Source organism: Aedes albopictus, chromosome 2 (genome assembly GCF_035046485.1).
Source record: "Aedes albopictus strain Foshan chromosome 2, AalbF5, whole genome shotgun sequence".
Classification (NCBI taxonomy): Eukaryota; Metazoa; Arthropoda; class Insecta; order Diptera; family Culicidae; genus Aedes; species Aedes albopictus.
In genome coordinates this window covers 260,375,981-260,397,901 of record NC_085137.1, presented here as the reverse complement: position 1 = coordinate 260,397,901, position 21,921 = coordinate 260,375,981, and the positions used below count along the sequence as shown (strand labels likewise).

Sequence of the window (21,921 nt, the reverse complement as noted above, 5' to 3'; positions counted from 1 at the left end):
TCAGGATGCGAAATATAATAAAATACCAATTTTGGTTATTTTGGGTGCACACTGTTAACGCCCTGACCACATCAGTTTTAGTGAATATGGATTTTTAAACAATTCGACATTCTGGAACGCCCCCTCGGGCAGTGGTGTCATCGTGGTTACTCCAAGTTACTCACTGAGTAACCAGTTCTTCAGTTCAAAAAAAAAAATAATTTTTTTCAGGATGCGAAATATAATAAAATACCAATTTTGGTTATTTTGGGTGCACACTGTTAACGCCCTGACCACATTAGTTTTAGTGAATATGGATTTTTAAACAATTCGACATTCTGGACCGCCCCCTCAGGAAGCGAAATATTATAAAATGCCAATTTTGGTTATTTTGAGTGTTCACTGTTAACGCCCTGACCACATCAGTTTTAGTGAATATGGATTTTTAAACAATTCGACATTCTGGAACGCCCCCTCGGGCAGTGGTGTCATCGTGGTTACTCCAAGTTACTCACTGAGTAACCAGCTCTTCAGTTCAAAAAAAAAATAATTTTTTTCAGGATGCGAAATATAATAAAATACCAATTTTGGTTATTTTGGGTGCACACTGTTAACGCCCTGACCACATCAGTTTTAGTGAATATGGATTTTTAAACAATTCGACATTCTGGAACGCCCCTCGTAACCAGATCCTATGCCTTCTCACAAAATTTGAGCTTATTTGGTTGAAAATTGAGACTGCACCAGCCCTTTAAAGTTTGTATGGGAATTACTATGGGAAAACGATGTTTTTCATTCAATCGACCATAGCATTTCCCCAAGTGCCCTAGAGGATTAGTTGACCCTTGGTACACCTAGATTACTCTATCAGCTACAACTTTGCGCAAGACCACATTCAAATCGGACGCCTCATTAATTAGTTATCGATTTGTATCTAACTGGACAAACTTTAGCAATGATCCTCCAGCTTCCCAGCAGGCAACATTGCTGCATATGGCGCTTTGGCACACTGAAATCATGGCTACTATGTTTCGCTGCAAAATGCAGTGATGCCCACCGATTAGTTAAGCCATCATGAGTAAATATTTCGATTCTGGATAAAAATCGGTAACTAATTAATGAGGCATGCAATTTGAATGCGGTCTTCGGCAAAGTTGTAGCTGATAGAGTAACCTAGAAGTACCAAGGATCAACTAACGCTCTAGGGCATTTGGGGAAATACTACGGTCGATTCAATCAAAAACATCGTTTTTCCATAGTAATTCCCATACAAACTTTGAAGGGCTTGTGCAGTCTCCATTTTCAAACAAATATGCTCAAATTTTGTGAGAAGGCATAGAATCTGGTTACGAATCGAATAAGCGGTGTGGAGCAAAAACGATTTTTCGAACCACGCTAATACTGGGGTCTTCCAGGGTTGAACCAGGCCGGCATCAGAGGACGCTACGGACTCTCAGACTGGTCTTTGGGCGAGGCTCCCTGTAGGCGGAGGCCCTAAAGCGGACCTTCTAGGCTGCTTTCACTGAATTTGACGGCTCGCGGTATACCTTTAGCAGGCCAACGATAATGGGTACTGATTCCAACTTCAGATTGCACTCGGGTAAAACTGTTACTTTAAGTAGCGCCGACTACAAACGTTCAACGGTCACTTTAGCTAGGTGAAGAGTGCGTTTTGACGCACGAGCTCACGCCGACCCTAAAAGTTTCGCTTGTGCTAGGACAGGTCCATCTGACCAGCCGGGTAACAACCTATACTAATGATCAAATCACATTCAGGAATGATTTTATGAGTTGGGCCATTTAACCTAATCTTGGCTTTTTGGAGTTTTAGACATTTTCACGCAGAGTACTGCACAACGGTGTTTTGTCCTTGGTTTTGTCCATCCTCATCCGGGTCGTCCCTGGAGTAATGCAAGAATGTATGTGGGAATCCCAGGTTGGCACCATCAACTAGCCATAATACTTTGGAAATTCTTCGGACTGATCACGATCCTGATAATGTAACGAACTATTTAACGAGACTAGAAATAAACGTGGTCATCCTTACGATCATTCATAGCAGTTAGTATAGTTTTGAGCCACTTGCTGATCGGTTGTCCTTCACCTGTAGTAATATAACCCATCTTGTTACAACGTGGGGGCTCAACCGTGATGAATTCCACTGTCGCACAACTACTTTCAATTTATAGTAACGATTACAACTATTACAAAGCGTAGTCTATAAATTGCAACATTTCTTCAATCAATGTGGATCTGCTTGCTGATTGACGTGACTCTATTCGAGAGACATGTAGGAAAGTGGAACCCACTCTGCAGGGCTCCTATTCTGGACACTTTTCTGCTATAACTCAGCTAATTTTGAACCAATCGACACAATTTTTGGAACGCGGTGAGTTGCGTACAAAATTTCAAGTCAAATGGTTTGGAACTGACTGAGTTATAGCTTCTTCTTCTTCTTCTTGGCGTAACGTCCTCACTGGGACAAAGCCTGCTTCTCAGCTTAGTGTTCTATGAGCACTTCCACAGTTATTAACTGAGAGCTTCCTCTGCCAATGACCATTTTGCATGTGTATATCGTGTGGCGGGCACGAAGATACTCTATGCCCAAGGAAGTCAAGGAAATTTCCTTTACGAAAAGATCCTGGACCGACCGGGAATCGAACCCGTCACCCTCAGCATGGTCATGCTGAATACCCGTGCGTTTACCGCCTCGGCTCAGTTATAGCGAAGAGCTTCAAAAATACCGGTCACTGCCCAAGTGGCTCGCTACTCTACTACAACAACAGTCCACAACCTAGCCAAAATACGGTCAGTGTTTCGGAGATCTACATTTTGTCGTCAGAACAAGCACGGACTTCAGAAGACCGTGATACAATGGTAAAATAGAGCAATTCACCACAGTGGAATTTATACAGCATTTCGAAGATTATGCACACATGGAAGTCAAGCAACCATCGGATGGAAGGTTCGTTACCTTTATTCTAGATTGTTTATGTGGGGAACCAAGAGTATGGTATCGGGCGTTTTCGTACTAGTTTGGTTCGTGGGATACGTTAAGCCTCGAGCAGTCGCGTCTTTGACTATCTGCAGCTGTGTACCATAGGCGTGCTTTTTTCGCGGTGCGTGTACTTAGTACGACGCGACCGCTCCAGGGTTAAAATCGATGTTTGTTCAACGATTTTGGAACAATCGAGCGCAGAGATCTTTCATGCAGTACCTACAGCGTGGATCATATCAACAAAGGAGGAAGTCTTACTTTGCCAGAATATTGATAGGTACATGACAATACTGCCATCAGAAGATAAGCTTATTTATATGATAAGGTTTCATTTTCCGAAGAGTATTCAAAATCGACTCTATGACACTTCCTTGAATTCCATTACCCGAATGACCCTGAATCAGTTTTTCCATGTGATAAATTTTAGCTTAAATGAAGGAAAGTCATACCGTTAGTCCTGGATTTTTTTTAAATAAACACTGTTTTTGTGAGAATATCCAAGTGCATACATGAAACTCCTGGGAAGCTTTGTAAAACTCTTCGACCAATATAATTAAAAGAACAGCCAAAAGCTAAAAGAAGGAAAATATTGAACTTTTAGTTTCAAATCATGTGACCGAAGAATAATAATGAATAATAAGTATAATGAACGAGTGGTCATGTCACTATTCTATATGACTAAGTATACAACTTTAAAGAAAAGCCTATGGTTAAAAGAAGGGAAAATCTTTGATAAAAGTATTACCAGTTGCAACGCTAACAAAATCCTAGAAAGTTGAAAGAAGGATACATTAATGATGAATTGATTACATTAGCAGTAAAGTAAGTCCCGTAAAGAACAACAAAGGGCTCCTGAACTGAAAAATATTTTCACGATTTTATTGTATAACACAAAGAAGCATGCTATTCTGATCTCAATAGATTTTTTCCGAACTGTTTAATGACAGAATAGTTAATAAAACTCGAAAATAAAATAATGGTAAACAGTTCTTGTTTGACATTCGAGGTCATCCTTGGCGTAACGAAAGTGGACCGACGGGTTGCAAAAGAAATCACATTGGCTCACTTTTGACAACAAACGCTCCTATTTGACATACACGGTAAACAAAACTTATTCAAAATTTAGTGCTAAACAAGGAGAGTTTTAAAAATTATTGAATTTTTCAAAAAGTTATTTCATGGACTTTACCTGATAGGAATACATGAAAAATGAGTAAATATGTTATATTAACCAATGCTTGACCGATCAGTGTGTGATGGAGATTTCGTCCGGGTGCCGGTGTCGCGCGCTTTTGCTTTGGTCGTTCGATTTTTCTTTTTCTCTATTCGGAAATGAGCATTTCGTTGTGTCGCGTCTTTTGTAGCAACACTGAACGATCACCTGATGTGGGTGATCAGTTGTTTGCTTCTCATATGAAGTGAACAATAGTGCATCAGCTTGCATGTTCGTTCGTGTCATTTGCAGTTAAATATTTGGCGACTTGCTTCCGCGGTTCGATTCGAAATATTAGGTGACCACCTGACGTGGGTGATCGATTGTTTGCTTTCCGAGTGAAGCGAATAATAGTGTGTTAGATTGCATATTTTGTCGCGTCGTTTGCAGTAAATATTAAGCGACCACCTGATGCGGGTGGTCGATTGTTTGCTTTCCGCGTAAAGCAAACAATAGTGCGGCAACCAGCATGACACGAAGGTCATATTACTTATCAAAGTGAATCCAGACCCAACGATACCTTTCCTACTCCTAACACTCCTTCCTGCAGCCTTTGGTGGAGTCGCAGCGGTAAACGCGGGCCTTCACTTAACAAAGGTTGTTACTAATATTCCTTCCCTCTTCCAACCTGACTGCAAGGACGTGGCCGGCGCCGTTATTGTACCATTAAAGAGAGTCTCTGAAGCGTGCACAGTGAGAATATTGACCACTCCCAGTCAATTATTCAGTTGATTCATTGTGCAACTGTCATTGGTTCGGGTCAATCACGGAATAGCAACCATAGATGTGTGCAGTCAGTCTAAGCTAAGCTAAGCTAAGCTAAGCTAAGCTAAGCTAAGCTAAGCTAAGCTAAGCTATATTAACCAATGCTTGACCGATTTATGCAAAAATTGAGATAGGCCTTTAGCAGCCTATTTCTCAAAGAAGGATTTTTTTTGTTGAAAATATGGCTAACAACTGGGAGCAACGTGCCTCTGGAGCCGACCTACTGATGGCTAACCACTTGGAGCACCGTTAATTGCTCTAGATAGATTTGCGAGTAAATCATTCGGGATAATGGGTCATACGGGGTAATGTCGGGATAAAGCCATCATGGAGCACCTAAATGACTTCGAACTGGCTGCTGCTCTCTTTGCTGCGCTCTGATATGTAGAGCAAGCTCGATGATCTTGCCGATCGCTCCTCGGCGGCAAGTCTCACCATCCACGTCAACAAAACCAAATCGTTGGATGTAAACAATTAATTAAAACCGGCTATTCAGTCTTGAACTAACAAACGATGTTTATTACTTGCCCAACGTTTCGACAACTCCTGCCAATAGTCCGTTAGAAGTTATTACAAGCCAACTAAGTCATGTACCATCAAACAAAAAACAGGACAGTTACAGTTAGACGAAACATAAGACCAAAAACGACGAAATTAGTTTCCCCCTGAAGAAGACACCAACCCCGTGTCGAAACGTTGGGCAAGTAATAAACATCGTTTGTTAGTTCAAGACTGAGTAGCCGGTTTTAACTAATTATTGGAACCATACAGTCGAACCTCCAGCAGAAAGTTGGATGTAAACCTTCTAGCTAAGGTCTTCTTCTTCTTCTTCTTCTTCTTCTTCTTCTTCTTCTTCTTCTTCTTCTTCTTCTTCTTCTTCTTCTTCTTCTTCTCCTTTTTCTTCTTTTTTGTGGCTCGACGATCGCATTGAAACTTGGCCTGTCTCTCTTCAACTTAGTGTTCTTAGAGCATTCCACAGTTATTAATTGAAGGGCTTTCTATACATGCCATTGTATGAATTTGTAACATTGAGAGGCATACAATGATACACTACACGCTAAAAATCCGTTCCGAAATAGGGTGCATGTACCAATTATGGCACTACCTAATGAAAGCTATTTATATAAAAATAACGAGAAGACCAACGAATGTCATCAATAAGTTAAAAGACAGCTTAGTTTCCATACTTTACAAGAAAAATATAGAAACTGAGCCAAAACTACTTTTAATATTGATTACAGCGTGTGCCAATGATAGGAAACCTGTACCAGTTATGGTTACATTTTTTAACTTCGGTTCCTTTTCGCACTATTTGCATGCATTCCTTATGGGGTTAACCATAACTCGTACACTATGGCGAAAAAAGGTGCAAAGAAGCAAAAATTTTAAGGAAAATGATTTATTTCTACCATGATTTGAGGAAAATGTGGAGTTTAAATGAGTGCGACTATCTTCTGTGAACGTGATCTGTTGTTCACAAAATTTTTCTTATTGATTTACATCGTTAAAGGGTAAAAAATCACTATGACGAATAATTGGTACTATAGCCATAATTGGTACACTTACCCTACGTGCACTCCCAGCTACGGCAACGGGAACAAACGGGAACTATGCATAGCAACGATAACAACAATAAGAAATGTGCACCGTGAACTACATTTCACGTTCTCTAGAACAATATGGGCGTTCTAGTTCCCAGTTCACGATGTATATTAGCTTGTTCCAGCTAGGATCTATGACCATTACAGCAGGAGAGAGATCTATTTTGGGCACTTGCTACTATAATTCAGTCAATTTTTAACTAATTGATTCGAGTTTTTGGACACGGTGATATACCCCAAGTAACACACATGTTATATAAAAGTTACGACAGCGCAAGTTTTGGTTGTATGGAGGTTTATTTTACGTTATTTCAACACAATGTTAGAATTACGTAAAATAAACTTCTATACAACCAAAACTTGCGCTGTCGTAACTCTATTATAACATGTGTGTTGCTTGGGACATCTAGCCATGTACAAAAATTGAAGTCAAATGGTTAAAAGTTGACTGAGTTATAACAGCAAGTGCTCAAAATAGATCCCCCTTCTCAAATTGTTCCAGACCCTATTATAAGTGTCATGGAGTAAGGGTTCGTTTTCTTTTTCAGATGGGGGCGTTTCGTCAAACGAGAAACTCCTCAACTGGCCTAATATAAGTGTTCGTTCAGTCGTTTATTGAATACGGTGCTTCATTTTTTATTGATTACATTGAAAGTTTGACTTCTTTCAGATACTAGAAGTAAATAATAACTATTTAGTTGAACCCCAAAAACTGACAAAACGCATACAAAAGACAACCGCCCATCTCAAATTCCGACAAAACAGAACCGCTTTTATATGAAAAATGGAAATTCTTCCAATTATCCCAACATTTCGTGGCCCCCCTTTTCAGAAGCGAACTGATTATGAATAACTTCTGACCGAATCAGAACAGCTGCGGTTTTGAAATAAAAATGTCTGCATCCGTTTCTCAGCAATCGGACACGCGCCACCGGTCGATGTCGGATCCTGCATGGTTCGCTGGACCGCTCGCAGCATCTTTTTGATTCCAATTCACTAAGGGCCGGAATCGCAATCTAGCGGAACTAAATTAATTACTCCAAAACGAAGCATTTCCGACACATGGTGTCTTCGACAAAGTTGTTTGACATCAGCAGAGGCAACTATTGCTAAGAACATAGTAGTTCGCAACTCATCCGCATAGGTGGCGCCACCATCTAACTTCTTTGTTTTACGTCCTAGAGACTTGGCGTCTTCGGCAAAAATGCTTATTTTGGCAAATTAAACAACTCTTTCTCAGACGTCAAAATTCCACAGCCTACTGTTTTCGAGTAATTTAAAAAATAAAAACTAATCAAAGAAAAAACAGTTTTTTAAGCTAATTTTGACATTTTTACCAGAAACCATGTGAGTTTAATTTTTTTCCCAATGCATATGTGTCAAACCAAACACATTGTATGGGAATATGTTGAATATTATCATTAAAAATTAAAAATAAAAATACAAATTCGAAAAAACTGTGTGAATTTCATGCCTTAATATCTCGCAAAGCGCAAAAAATCGCAACTTAAAATTTTCAGCAAATACGAAGCAATACTAGGTGAACATACTGCCAAAAATTTGGAGAGGTATTTTTTGGTGTTTTTGAGATAATAGCTTTTTAGTAACAGTGTAAATATAAGTAGTGCCAGCATGTAACTTTTTACTGTTACACATTAGATAGTTTATGTCTTTGAAAAAGCTGTTCATTTTGACTAAATAAACAACTCTTTCTTAGACGTCAAAATCCAACGGCCTACTGTTTTCGAATTATTGCATATAAACTAGATTATATTGATAAAAAATGGTCAAGCAAAGGTCAGTTTACTATTGTTAGCATGGGTCAAGATATCTTTTAATTTTTTGCATGTCTTTTTCAAAATGTTTTAAGCTTAACCTATTTTGTCAATCATTTTAAATTCTAGAGCGCGAAATATCTTGTCGAAAGCTCGTGAATCTGTTCCTGGATGAAAAGGACGTTGATAGAAGATTGTGAAGCTCAAGCTCCACGAAACTAACATGTTCATGACCTACTATGTATCGTAAAAGTAATAACAATAGAAATAGTTCATACTATTGCATCAAAATGTGTTTTATAGTCATTTTTTGTCAATATAAACTAGATTATATATGCAATAATTCGAAAACAGTAGGCCGTGGAATTTTGACGTCTAAGAAAGAGTTGTTCATTTAGTCAAAATGAACAACTTTTTCAAAGACATAAGCTATCTAATGTGTAACAGTAAAAAGTTACATGCTGGCACTACTTATATTTACACTGTTACTAAAAAGCTATTATCTCAAAAACACCAAAAAATACCTCTCCAAATTTTTGGCAGTATGTTCACCTAGTATTGCTTCGTATTTGCTGAAAATTTTAAGTTGCGATTTTTTGCGCTTTGCGAGATATTAAGGCATGAAATTCACACTGTTTTTTCGAATTTGTATTTTTATTTTTAATTTTTAATGATAATATTCAACATATTCCCATACAATGTGTTTGGTTTGACACATATGCATTGGGAAAAAAATTAAACTCACATGGTTTCTGGTAAAAATGTCAAAATTAGCTTAAAAAACTGTTTTTTCTTTGATTGGTTTTTATTTTTTAAATTACTCGAAAACAGTAGGCTGTGGAATTTTGACGTCTGAGAAAGAGTTGTTTATTTTGCCAAAATAAACATTTTTGCCGAAGACGTCAAGTCTCTAGGACGTAAAACAAAGAAGTTAGATGGTGGCGCCACCTATGCGGACGAGTTGCGAACTACTACGTTCTTAGCAGTAGATGCCTCTGCTGATGTCAAACAACTTTGTCGAAGACACCATGTGTCGGAAATGCTTCGTTTTGTCGTAATTAATTTAGTTCCGCTAGATTGCGATTCTGGCCCTTAGTGCAATTGTGGATGGCGCACTAACTCAGCCAACCCTCGATCATCGACGACATTTTCCGCGACCCTTATCATCCGTTCTGGATTCTTATGTAATATAGCGTTTCACCATCTGGCGTGGATGGCAATCCACTGTAGGTTTATTCACAATATTATACTGTAATAAAAACTTAAAACCGAATAAATATAGTTAACCATCATCGAACTAAATAATCAAACTATTTTATCAAATCATAATAGAAGTATATATGATTTGAAAAGATGCTATGCATTTTACGGACTCTCTTCCTGTTTTAAGAAATTATGTACAGTCATTGCATAATTATGGGTCACTCTGTCACAATTATTAGTCAGTCAGTTCACTATGCAATTCAAATGGAATTGACCCATAATTGTGGGTGACCCATGATTGTGCTATGACTGTATGGACTAGAAAGAAAATTGATGCGAGAACCACTGGCATTGCCATATTTTTTACTTTTTGTGAGTTTGCTTTTATTTTCCTTCGTTTTATAATATTGGATATGGACTCGATTTCCATTTTAAGTTGAACGAAATTTATGTGGAATGATTTTTCGATGTTAGATACTTGCGAGTACACAATTGAGTGGGTCAGATGGTATGAGTGTAGCCGTATAGCTGATGCCGAACGGTGGCATCAGGCAATCTTTGATATGACGTACAATCCGGGATCAAATTGATTACTTTCCAGTGTTTCAAACACTATTTTTGTGGATAACATTGGCAAAAAAATCACCAAAATCAGTAATAAGTGGACCTCTACAAAACAAGACAGAATTTTGTAAAGCAAACTAAATATTCTATCAACCAAGTCCTTCTACTTCGGGTATGTTTAAGCAAAAAAAAAAATGTGCGCACTCGGTTCATAGGGTATCGCGATGCTTCGTTGGCGTAGTCCCCTCGTTCGGCCTATCTTAACGTAAACCAAAAAATCAAACAAACACGCATAACTGGAGATCGGAAAAGCTGTGCGCCAAACAGTTATAACATTTTATTGCAATTTTAGCACTGTAGAGCATAAAATTGAAATGGGAATGTCACTTTGTTTAGCTTTTGTAGACGCCATGATTCTTCTGGCTTAATGGGTAGTCTACACACATGATAATAAATGGTATGATTCTGGGATGTATCGAATTGCCTTATCGATAACTGAACATTGATGCGACGGTCAAAGACGCTATTTTGAACTTGTATATTTGTTTTCAACGAATAATAACTATTGCACAAATTAAATGTGGGCCGAATTTTGAGGACATTTTTTTTCACTATGTCTTGGCTCATTAGTAAAGTGACGTCAACAAAATCGATAAAGTGACGTTAACAATATTGCTTCCGTAAGAAGCATAAGGAACGAACAGAAAAAAAAAGATTTTGTGTGCGATGACTGTAAAAATACATAACACAACAATTTGGTTGCGTTGTTTTCTTACTTAATTAGGGAAGAACTTAAGTATAAATTATTATTATTATAGAGTTTTGGCACTTCTCAGCAAAAATTGCTGGAAACTTTCACCTACCCCGGGCACTCGGAATGCCAAAGGGGATTAGGCTCTGTGGATCTCATTAGCCGGTTTTTTAGCTTATCCTAATGAGTCTGCTTTTGGATGTACTTTCAGTTGTGATGATTCAGGAACCGCCTAACTATACTACAGGTTCCAAGAATCACCGCTTTCAGGATGCTGTTCAGGTCCTTCTTCAATTCCAGCTCGTCTAGGGACCTCAGGAGAGATTTAGGGACAACTCCGGTTGCCGAGAGGACAACCGGAACTATACGGACGTCCTCCAGGTGCCACATCTGCTTCAACTCCTCCGCTAGGTCGTGGTACTTGGTTATCTTGCCGGAGAACGTTGATTGGACATTATTATTACTTTATTACAGAGATTTTTAGCCCTAGGCTGGTTCATCGCTTATTAAGTATTAATGATTTATTTATAGTTTTGTGAAAATTTGGCTCCGCAAATGTAATTTGAAAGTAATATTTGTGAACAAATAGTGATACTACTTCAGCAGAAATATTGAAAAATGGTAGAATAAGTGGTTCTAGCGCTTGGAAAGCAATAGGCCAACGTTGCGTACCATCGCATCGAATCTTTTGAACGTAGTAGGTTATTGAATATTTACGAAAGTTTACTATCAATCGATGAAACATGCATTGCCTAGAATGCGTGATAGAATCAACATATCATTTCTAGTGCTATTAATTTACGAGGTATGGTCAAAATTGTCAAGCCGGCTTGCATATTAGGCCAAGGTATGGTACACATACCCTATATGGCCTTCATGCCTGATTTTCACCTTCTAAATACAAACTTCACGCTTGTTCGCACCCTTGCGAATATTATCAAATCTATTGTGTCACCTACGCTATACATTCAATTGGGATTTTAAATTTTGAAAAATAACGCAATGTATTGATTTTTTGATTTTATACAAAAGAGCACCGTTTTCTGAGTCACTATGATTTTTTTTCAGATTTTTAGAACTTTGTTTTGGTACCTTAAAACAATTTCAAAGAGATTTTTTTGAAATCACCTTTTGACAGCTGGGCAACTGACAGCTCCGCCCAGTGCGACGAGGGGTGATTCGACAAACCGCTCCCATACAAACTTCAAATTGATTTTTAAATAGGTTCCCGGACTCCAAAATTCATGAAAATTTGGATTTCGGCTCAGTTTGACATGCAGATTCAGAATATCGAATTATCTCAACACCGTTAAAGAAGCCAATTCCCTTGCTATTTGAGAGCAAAATAACTGGTAATGTCATAAATGTTCCAATCAGTGGCAAAGCCAGAAATTTACTCTGGGAGGGGTTTTCGACGATCAATGGTATATTTTTTTTTCAATCTGACACTCGCATTTCTAGGGGTCCCCACAAAACCAATTTGGTTCAAGTACTACTTGAAAATAAAGAAAAACTGTATTGCTCATCGCATTTGTACCTCCGAGGGGCCTTCACAACCGCTCGGGCCCCGGGCCCCCACAATCCTTAATCCGGGCCAGCGCATTTCGTCAACTACCACGAACAATGAGGCATTAATTTAATTATGTATACACTAAATTTGAGTTTTAGTCTCAAAATAGCGGCGCAGCCGAAAAAAAAAAAGCCTTTACCACTTAATTTTGATCTTCTGAACCCGAATAACGCGTCAAACATTCAGAACTAGTGAATTATAATGTTAAAAGATAAAATTCTACTAGGGAAGTTAAACCATCTCGACAGGAGTCCTATTTTGGGCACTTTTCCGCAATAATTCAGCCAATTTTGAACCAATTGACACATTTTTTTGAACGCGATGAGATACCTATAATATCTAGCCGTATACAATTTCAAGTCAATTGGTTTGGAATTGACTGAGTTATAGCGAAGAGTGCCCAAAATACCGGCCGCTGCCCAAGTGGTTCGCTACCCTGAACTCTGGCATACGAAGCCAACTGAACACGCTTCTCGTCAGCGTTTTTTTTTATTATTATTTTTAATGCGATCCTCCACTCACCCCCACACCAAAAAGCTCGAGTGAGCCCCCTGGTAGTGGACGCATCTTTACTATTTGTCTATCAAAAACAAAACAATATCAAAAAGTAATACAATTCAAGAAATATCTTATCTATAGCTATAGCTTGAGCGAGTGTGATGAACGAGGAACAACTAATGTGAGTTCTTCCTTCGGAAGGAAAGTAAAAGCGTGGGTCCCGAGATGAACTAGCCTAGGGCTAAAAATCTCGTTAATACAGATAAAAAAAAACAACTTCATTTGACTTGGGGATTTCTCAGTGGAACGATGTTCCTTTGAAGGAATCCCTTATAGCACAAAATTAATTAGTTGATACTTAATTTATAAATATTTTAACAACATTTATTTATATAAGGAGAGTGTAAATCTGATATTTGTAAAAAAAATTAAAAAAAAAAACGAGAAACTTAAACAGAAGAAGAGAAAAAACAATCTGGCAGTTACAAGAATTCACTGATTTTTGATTTAAAGTGTTGTTTTAATCTAGTTTTGAATGACAACCGACTGTTCAATGCTTTCAGATAGTTAGGTATGCTAAGTGGATGCTCTGGAACGACAACGTTACAACGTGCTTTTGAATTTTTCAACGTATCAAAAACGAACAAACATGTTTGCAGCCTGCAAAGTCCACGTAATGGTAATATACTGTGTGATGAATTTGCGTACAATTGCCCAGTAGAGTAAAGTCGAGGTAACTTGTAAATGATTTTTAAACATCTGTTCTGCAAAACTTGTAACTTTTGCAAGTTAGACTGGCTAGCATGACCCCAAACAATGATCAGGTATTGTAGGTGCGAATGAACACAAGCATAATAATAGTTCAACAATGCTTTCCTCGGCAAAATTGTCTCACTCAATACATTAGGCCACAAAGTGATGAAACCTTCTTTTGAATTTTTCTAATATGTTCCTTCCAAGAGAAAGTAGGATCTAATATCAATCCAAGGTATTAATAGCTTGATACTTCTTCGATTTCGACACTAGAGATAGTTGGATTAACGTGGCTAAACATTTCCTTCCTTGGCGAATGAAATAACATGTATTTGGTCTTGAGCAAATTTAATGACAATAAGTTTGTTTCAAAATAATTCATAAGCAAGCGTAGGCAATAATTAATAGCTTCAATGATTGATGATACATTTGAATCCAGATAGAACAATGCTGTATCATTGGCAAATAGTTTTGGAATTCCTTTAAGAGGAAGGTTACCCAAATCGTTGATGTACAACAAAAACAGCAGAGGACCAACGTTACTCCCTTGTGGGACTCCAATGTTGATTAACCGCATCTTTCAATGCTACACACTGTTTCCTATCACTCAAATAGCTACGAAAGATTTCGTTAGCCAATCCACGTATGCCATAGCTTTCCAATTTTTTCAATAAGATGTCGTGGTTCAAAGTATCGAATGCTTTCTTAAGATCAATGAAGAGACCTCCAACTATACATTTTTTATCGATGTTGTCCAGTAAAAAGTCTACGAGTTCCACAATAGCGGTCGCAGTACTACATCCTTTTTGGAATCCATACTGATATTTGTAAAGAACATTGTATTTGTTAAGAAAATTGACAATTCGATTTACAAGCAGTTTTTCAAAAATTTTACTAAAGACGGACTGGGTAGAAATCGGACGATAGTTACATGGATCAGTCGCATCACCTGACTTAAAAATGGGTGGAACTCTAGCAACTTTGAGGCAATCTGGGTATTTAACTTGGCTCAATATTTGGTTAAAGAATTGCGAAAGGAGACCGGCAAATGTATCTGCATTGGATTTAATGATGCTAGGTGAAGAGTTATCCGGACCACAGCTTTTCTTCACGTCGAGATCATTAATTATGGAGATTACCTCAGAGACATTAGCTGGATTCAAAAAAATAGAATGTTCTAAACGATTGACGGTTCTAACAGGATTGGTTTTGTTGAAATGCAAGACAAAGAGAACTTTTACAGCCAACTAAATGCTTTCGTGGATAAGTTTCCAAAAGGTGGTGTCTAGATCCTCACAGGTAACTCCAACGCTGCCCGTTAGCGCCATTCAAAATTTCGACATTTTTTGGTATATTATATATAATATCTGGTGCAAAAATAACATTGTGGTATGCCTGCTGTATTAGAATGCAAGATCTAGTCGTAATCTATCATCTATTGGCAGAAACTTACAGGGTGACCAAGAGATTTATGCATAATAACCAAAAAATGGGCCAAAACAATCAATGTCGCTTATGTCACTTTGCAGAATTACGGCAGTGTATCTGCCGGCTACGAATAGCACTACGAACTCCCTGTTTCGGAGGTAAAAGTCCACCAAACAGTGAACCCCGATCCAAGGTGTCAGGCGACCCGTGCTGATGGATGAATGGTTGAGGAGGTTTAAAAGATGCCCGATCCTTAACGGAGCCCGTAACGTGGGTAGATGACCTTTTCGCGTTGCGTTACAGAGAAAAATCTACCAAACCGAAATCTAGTGTCGTCATATTTTTCAATTTTGAAATATGTGTTCTGGTGATTCAAGGAATCATAGTATTTATTCCTTGCTATTGGTATCTTGGTGGTTTCCAGTTTTACCAGGGTTAACCAACTTTACTTTGCAAGTAGTTAAAAATCTTCCAACCCGAGGATAAACTCAATGCTAAGGAAACCAAATTGGGTTAGGAATCAATGTACCGCCAGTCGGGGTGACATTGGGCCTGGGGGGTAACTTTGGGCCAAAAATCAAGAAAGATGTTTCGCTCAAAATACTAAAATTTATCAAAGTGATTATCAAAAAGTGGATGGTATACGGTAAACATAACTTGCGTTGACCATCCGATGTAGAAAAAAGTCACATTTAGTCAATTTACTATTAAGAAAACTTGATGTGAATTTTATGGTTGGGCGTACTGTACAATATCGTTGTTTTAAAATGCCTAGCAGAAAGCAGCTGAAAACCGAACATGTAATGAATTACTGTTTTCTCGGTGTGTAGGGTAGTTGTTTTGAAAAGTATAATAAGTTTTCTTGGTTTTGTATGCTATTTTGCATGAAAAACTTATTTACTCAAGCTGTAGACAAATACTTCGTTTTGGGGGTGACTTTGGGCCATATAAAAGCAATGCAATCAGTACGAGAACCTTACAAATGTGAATTAAAACGACTGAGAGTATTCACATTTTTTTATGCGTAATACGGTGTAAAATTTAGGAAATAAATGTTAGATTCATGGAAAATTAAAATTCACGCATATCAGTTGCTAGGCAGATGATAAAGAAATATTACTTTCGTCTTTTCAGAATGTTAGTGGGAGTTATATTTATGGGATAGCGGATATATTGTGTAGGAACGTTGATCGTTTACAATGAATATGGTAAAATTGTCACGTTTGTTTGTCTGTGATGTTATTTTGAAGTGACTAGACACTGATAGGTTGTGGGCAAGTATCTATATATTTGATAGTTTCGATTTTCAAGCGATATTATCTCACATTGAACTGTTTTGTTTGAATTTTAGTGTTTGGCCCAATGTCACCCCCTAGAAGGGGTGGAATTGTCATAAATGTTCCAATCAGTGGCAAAGCCAGAAATTTACTCTGGGAGGGGTTTTCGACGATCAATGGTATATTTTTTTTTCAATCTGACACTCGCATTTCCAGGGGTCCCCACAAAACCAATTTGGTTCAAGTACTACTTGAAAATAAAGAAAAACTGTATTGCTCATCGCATTTGTACCTCCGAGGGGCCTTCACAACCGCTCGGGCCCCGGGCCCCCACAATCCTTAATCCGGGCCAGCGCATTTCGTCAACTACCACGAACAATGAGGCATTAATTTAATTATGTATACACTAAATTTGAGTTTTAGTCTCAAAATAGCGGCGCAGCCGAAAAAAAAAAAGCCTTTACCACTTAATTTTGATCTTCTGAACCCGAATAACGCGTCAAACATTCAGAACTAGTGAATTATAATGTTAAAAGATAAAATTCTACTAGGGAAGTTAAACCATCTCGACAGGAGTCCTATTTTGGGCACTTTTCCGCAATAATTCAGCCAATTTTGAACCAATTGACACATTTTTTTGAACGCGATGAGATACCTATAATATCTAGCCGTATACAATTTCAAGTCAATTGGTTTGGAATTGACTGAGTTATAGCGAAGAGTGCCCAAAATACCGGCCGCTGCCCAAGTGGTTCGCTACCCTGAACTCTGGCATACGAAGCCAACTGAACACGCTTCTCGTCAGCGTTTTTTTTTATTATTATTTTTAATGCGATCCTCCACTAACCCCCACACCAAAAAGCTCGAGTACGAGAACCTAGAAGGGGTGGAATTGGGCCAATTTCATTTAAGCTATATCATTGTCAAAATTTAAGTTAAAGCATTTTCACTTTAAACAATCTTAAACAGTATAAAAATAAACGTGTCTATCGAATACAACATTCATTTAGAGCTAAAACATTGTTGTAAGGACCTACAAAGAGATGTGCTATGCAATTTTGGCCCAATGACACCCCCACTGACGGTATGTACTAAATATTCAAAGACTGGTAAGTGATAGTATGCAAGGATATGTTCCTTATTGCTGAACACATGTTCCATTATTAGAATGGTATTGCAGCTCATGTTAAAACACGGGTCTTAAACGTTCTTCTGGGGAGAATTTAGCAGTAAAATAAGGGTGATGCTAGTTTTCCGATGCATGGCCAATATCAGTGCTCTTGTTATGTTTTCTAAGAAAACAAAACAGAAACTGTATCAAAATCAATACATTATTGCCCTTCAATGGCAATTGAATAGTGCGATATGCACTAAATACACTAAGGATACGGGTAGTATCTCAAAAGATCTAAAAACTGGTCGCACTGTCAAACCCGAACAGAAATTTAAAAAAACTTCATCACAAAGCTTGACTCCGACAACTCAGACTACACACCAAAAAAAAAAACAGTTTACTGATTAATTATTAGCAATAAAGGATTTTCTGATTTGCTGAAAATTAGGATAATCATGCCGATCGTTTGCTGGCCCGAGAAACAAAGATGTCTTCCCTCCAACATAATACGTATCCATGTTGGATGTTAGCTAAATACTTTGAGCGAGGTCTTGCGAGAATTTTACCAACCCGTAACGTGGGTAGATTACCTTGGAATGGTGCGTTACGGTGTAAGATCTACCATTTCAAGTTTTGATCTTGCTATTTTCCAGCCTGGTTTATTTAAATGCAGGAACATTCCAGGATCAAGATTTGGTGTACTTTTTTACACTATTTATTTATTTATTTATTTATTTATTTTATTCTATTTATTCTATTTATTTTTCATTGCTAATATACCGTTTGTTTCAGAGGGATGGAGGTAAATTTAAACTATATATAAATAACAATTTACAAAAATATAACAGTGGAGAACGTATCACAATTTAATACTTTTTTCTATTTCAGATTTACAAGCAGGCAGTCAGCGATCAAAACGGCGAAGTATCTCTTTCTTTAGAAAGGTCAAGATTACCGTACGATACAGTGACAAGTAGACCACGTTTTCCGCGTCGATTTATTCGTGCCGAGTTCCATAATTTCGATATCTTTTTCGAACATTTACGATAATGTATTTCTGTTCATCACACCTTCAACTTATATTACGCGTTGCGAACATTCGCGGATAATAAATATGTAAAACGGTTTTATTATCCCCAATCTTATTAACACGGGAACGCGAAAAAAAATAATAATACAAGAACATAGAAGAAACTCAAAAGCAACGATTCTAGTTGTTTAGTTGTCCAGTTTTCTCGTAAAGCTACGGCGCGGGTTTCGGTTTTTCAGCATTGGCAGTAACACTAAACGAAATTGCATACAGTTTATTTTCTGACTGAGAAACGATAAGCTTAAAACGTGCGTTATTACGAGTGGATCCGACATAAGCGTGGTTTAAAAAGTATTCATACCCGGTATACAATTAAATTTAATACACAAACATACAATAAAATTATTGTATTCTTCCGACAGCCGGCCATATCAAGGGTTGCATAGCTCACATCATTTACCAATGTGAATCCAGATCTATGTAATTTTCTATCCCTTCCCTTCCTTTGTAACAAACTTCCTTCCTGTGACAACCGTGGGGATGCGGAGGTACACACGGTCTCTAGTAGCAACGGATGTCACACCAACATTCCTTCCCTTCCCCGATGACCGTAAGGACGTGGCCGGCGCCGGTACTGACAATATAAAGTTTTGAACCTTCAAAATTGCACATTGAGGATGTAAAGCTACACCCAGGCCCCATCCATTTGGTTCCCTGTGCAATGTTGACTGTTCTGGTCAGTAACGGAGTAGCAACTACGAATTGTACGGTCATCTCATGCTCATGCTCATGCTCGGTCTTGCGAGAATTTTACCTTTTCCTTGTTCCTGACAAAAACGCATTTGTGACCTGTTTTTCGAAGCAAAAGCGATACCGTCGCCGTCAATCGCAAATGACTACCGAATATTTGAATCAACCGTTAAAAAGGTTTTCGATGAGAGGCGAGTGGAGTGTGCCGTCTGTTTCTTTGTGATTGAACTTTAATTTCTGCATCAATCATTTTTTCATTTGAAGCTCATTTAGAGTTTATGGAGGCAATTTTTCAGAGGCCATGATACCGACCAAAGGATGTTATGTCATGGAAAAGTCATTTTTTGAGGAGTACGGGTATCGGAAAATTAATAAACCGAATAATCCTTCTTCGGCGGCTTCTATTTTGAGCACATTCCCAAAATAAACCAGTCGAATTTATACCAACAGGACACTGCCGGCGCGTACTAGATTTGTGATAATGAGCTAGTTTTTTATATGATGAGACTATTGATTCTTCGTTTCTGCAATGAAATGGTGCAAAAAGCGTGGGTATTATGATTTTTTGGCTGATTCAATGCTGTTTGAACAAAACTACATTTACTCTGCGATGTAGAACATGCAATAAATGGAGAATACAATGACACAGCATTAAACTAGACAAGAAGTCATAATACCACGCTTTTTACGCCATTTCAATGAGAAAGGAGAATTGATCATCTTACCAAACAAAAATTCAGTTAATCACTCCACCGAATGTGTTTCATCGACTACCATTTTTGAACACGGTAAGTTACTGTACGTCCGTTACATTACGTACTCAAAAAAGCAAATTGATTCAAAATTGCTTGAGTTATAGTGGAAAAGGGGTCAAAATAAAAGGCCCACTCAAATGATCGCACTGTATCTCAAAATCTTTAAAACACTAAGCTGAGAAACAAGCGTCATCCATCACGAATTGATGAAAACACGTTGAAATTATTATGCCTCTTAGAGTCGAATAAATAGTAGCGACGTCACGCTCAACTGTTAAAACAAGTTTATAAACCTATTGAAAACATTTTAAAATTTTCATCTTCTAGCACTCTATTCCTAGAGCTTCTGGCGTGAAGCAACAGCTGAATTCAAATGCACATAAGAAAAATTTGTTCGTAACGAATAAATGAAAGGTACTTACACTTTTGGACGCTACTCTAGCCGATGAAGTTCTATTAAGGTTTCCCATCATACTTCGCTTTTTGTGCTTTATTCCAAAATTACAATATTTTAACACGATCTTCTTCACATTGTATTCACTAAAGCACTATTTGTCAATAAATTTCATATCTGATAATAACTCTATCGATAACACCAACATCAACTTGGCTAATCTATTTCAACAGCAACAGGGTAACACTGGTAATTTTAATATTATGTACTGAATTTTCCTTCGTTTATTCTAGAACAAACCACACATTCCTCACGTTTAGAGGAAATACTATTAGATTGAGACAAGTACAAATTCACACTTTTCAACTGAAATGAATGCAATTTTCTTCACCTCGTTCTTCACTTGTCATCCCTTGATTTTCTTTTTTCTTTCGCACCGCATATGTCGAAAACTTTCATTATCCGAGGCAGAGGAAAAATTTCCACCAGGGCATACTAGACAGACCACATTTGAGCACACCTGAACGGTACATTGAGCTTATATTCCAACGGCCTGGTTTCCTTCACATTGCACCTTCACTCCAAGACTAACCAGTATGAATCATTTGCCGTGAGCTTGAACCGTTACCATGACTTTTCTATTCGCACCCACACGGCTAAAGAATTTGGAGGCCTTTCCGTCGCAAGGATCTCGGTTCACTCAGAGAAAATTTCCGTTTTCACCACTCTCGGAAAAATGCTTTCAGGGTGCTCAGTCAGCCTAGCAACTCACCAACACAAATGTGTCCATTCGGTTCATCCTCTCCGTCAGTAGATGGAGGATAAGCACATGACTTTTTCACTCGTCCTCGACCGCTTCGAAAACAGGAGGAGGAGGCTTCACCACTTCTCTCATGCTGGAGCTGTTGCATTTCGTAACATCGCCGCCGTCGTCGTCGGTGTTTCGGCTTTCGCACCAGACTGAGGCTAGTTGGCTGACTGGCAACGGTTCTAATGGTTCGCCATAACGCATAAAAGCTCGGAGATGGCCTTCCTGGAAAATGGAAAAAAGAGAAAGAAAAAAACACTCACATTAATCATTTTTTCCTCGGAAGAAAATGTTTGCCTATCTTCCCGGAGCGATGCGAGCACGGCTTTCACCTGTTCCCTAGAGGGCGGCCGTCATTGGTCATTGGATTGTAGCGAAGAAAGATTCAATTTTACGCAATTTGTTTTCTAGCCTAGATTAAAGGATAACAGACCGGTTGAGCTTTTTATGATTTAAATGTCCATGGCAATCGTAAACCAGGATCTTCTACACTTAATTGTGGGATTTGTCACGATATATCTTAATTTTTCTATTGAATAATGAAAGATGGCAAAGTGTATTTTGGAAATTATTCCCCTTTTTTTTCTAGACCTGTCTTAATTATTATGTTTTTTTAATAACTGTGTAACACTTTCTAACTATTCACCTTGTATCATGTGTGACTACAAATCCTGCAGCCAATTTTCCATCAGGAA

General features: G+C 38.1%; 1 protein-coding gene across 1 annotated transcript in view; it reads right to left on the bottom strand.

The window, feature by feature from the left end:
• LOC115266332 (gamma-aminobutyric acid type B receptor subunit 1) overlaps positions 1 to 21,921 on the bottom strand; it is a 458,609-nt gene that overhangs the window by 392,485 nt on the left and 44,203 nt on the right. The window contains exon 2 of the mRNA XM_062851638.1: positions 20,447 to 21,451. Coding sequence (XP_062707622.1) covers positions 20,447 to 20,497 — 51 coding nt within the window. The 5' untranslated portion in view covers positions 20,498 to 21,451. The remainder of the gene's footprint in view (positions 1 to 20,446; positions 21,452 to 21,921) is intronic.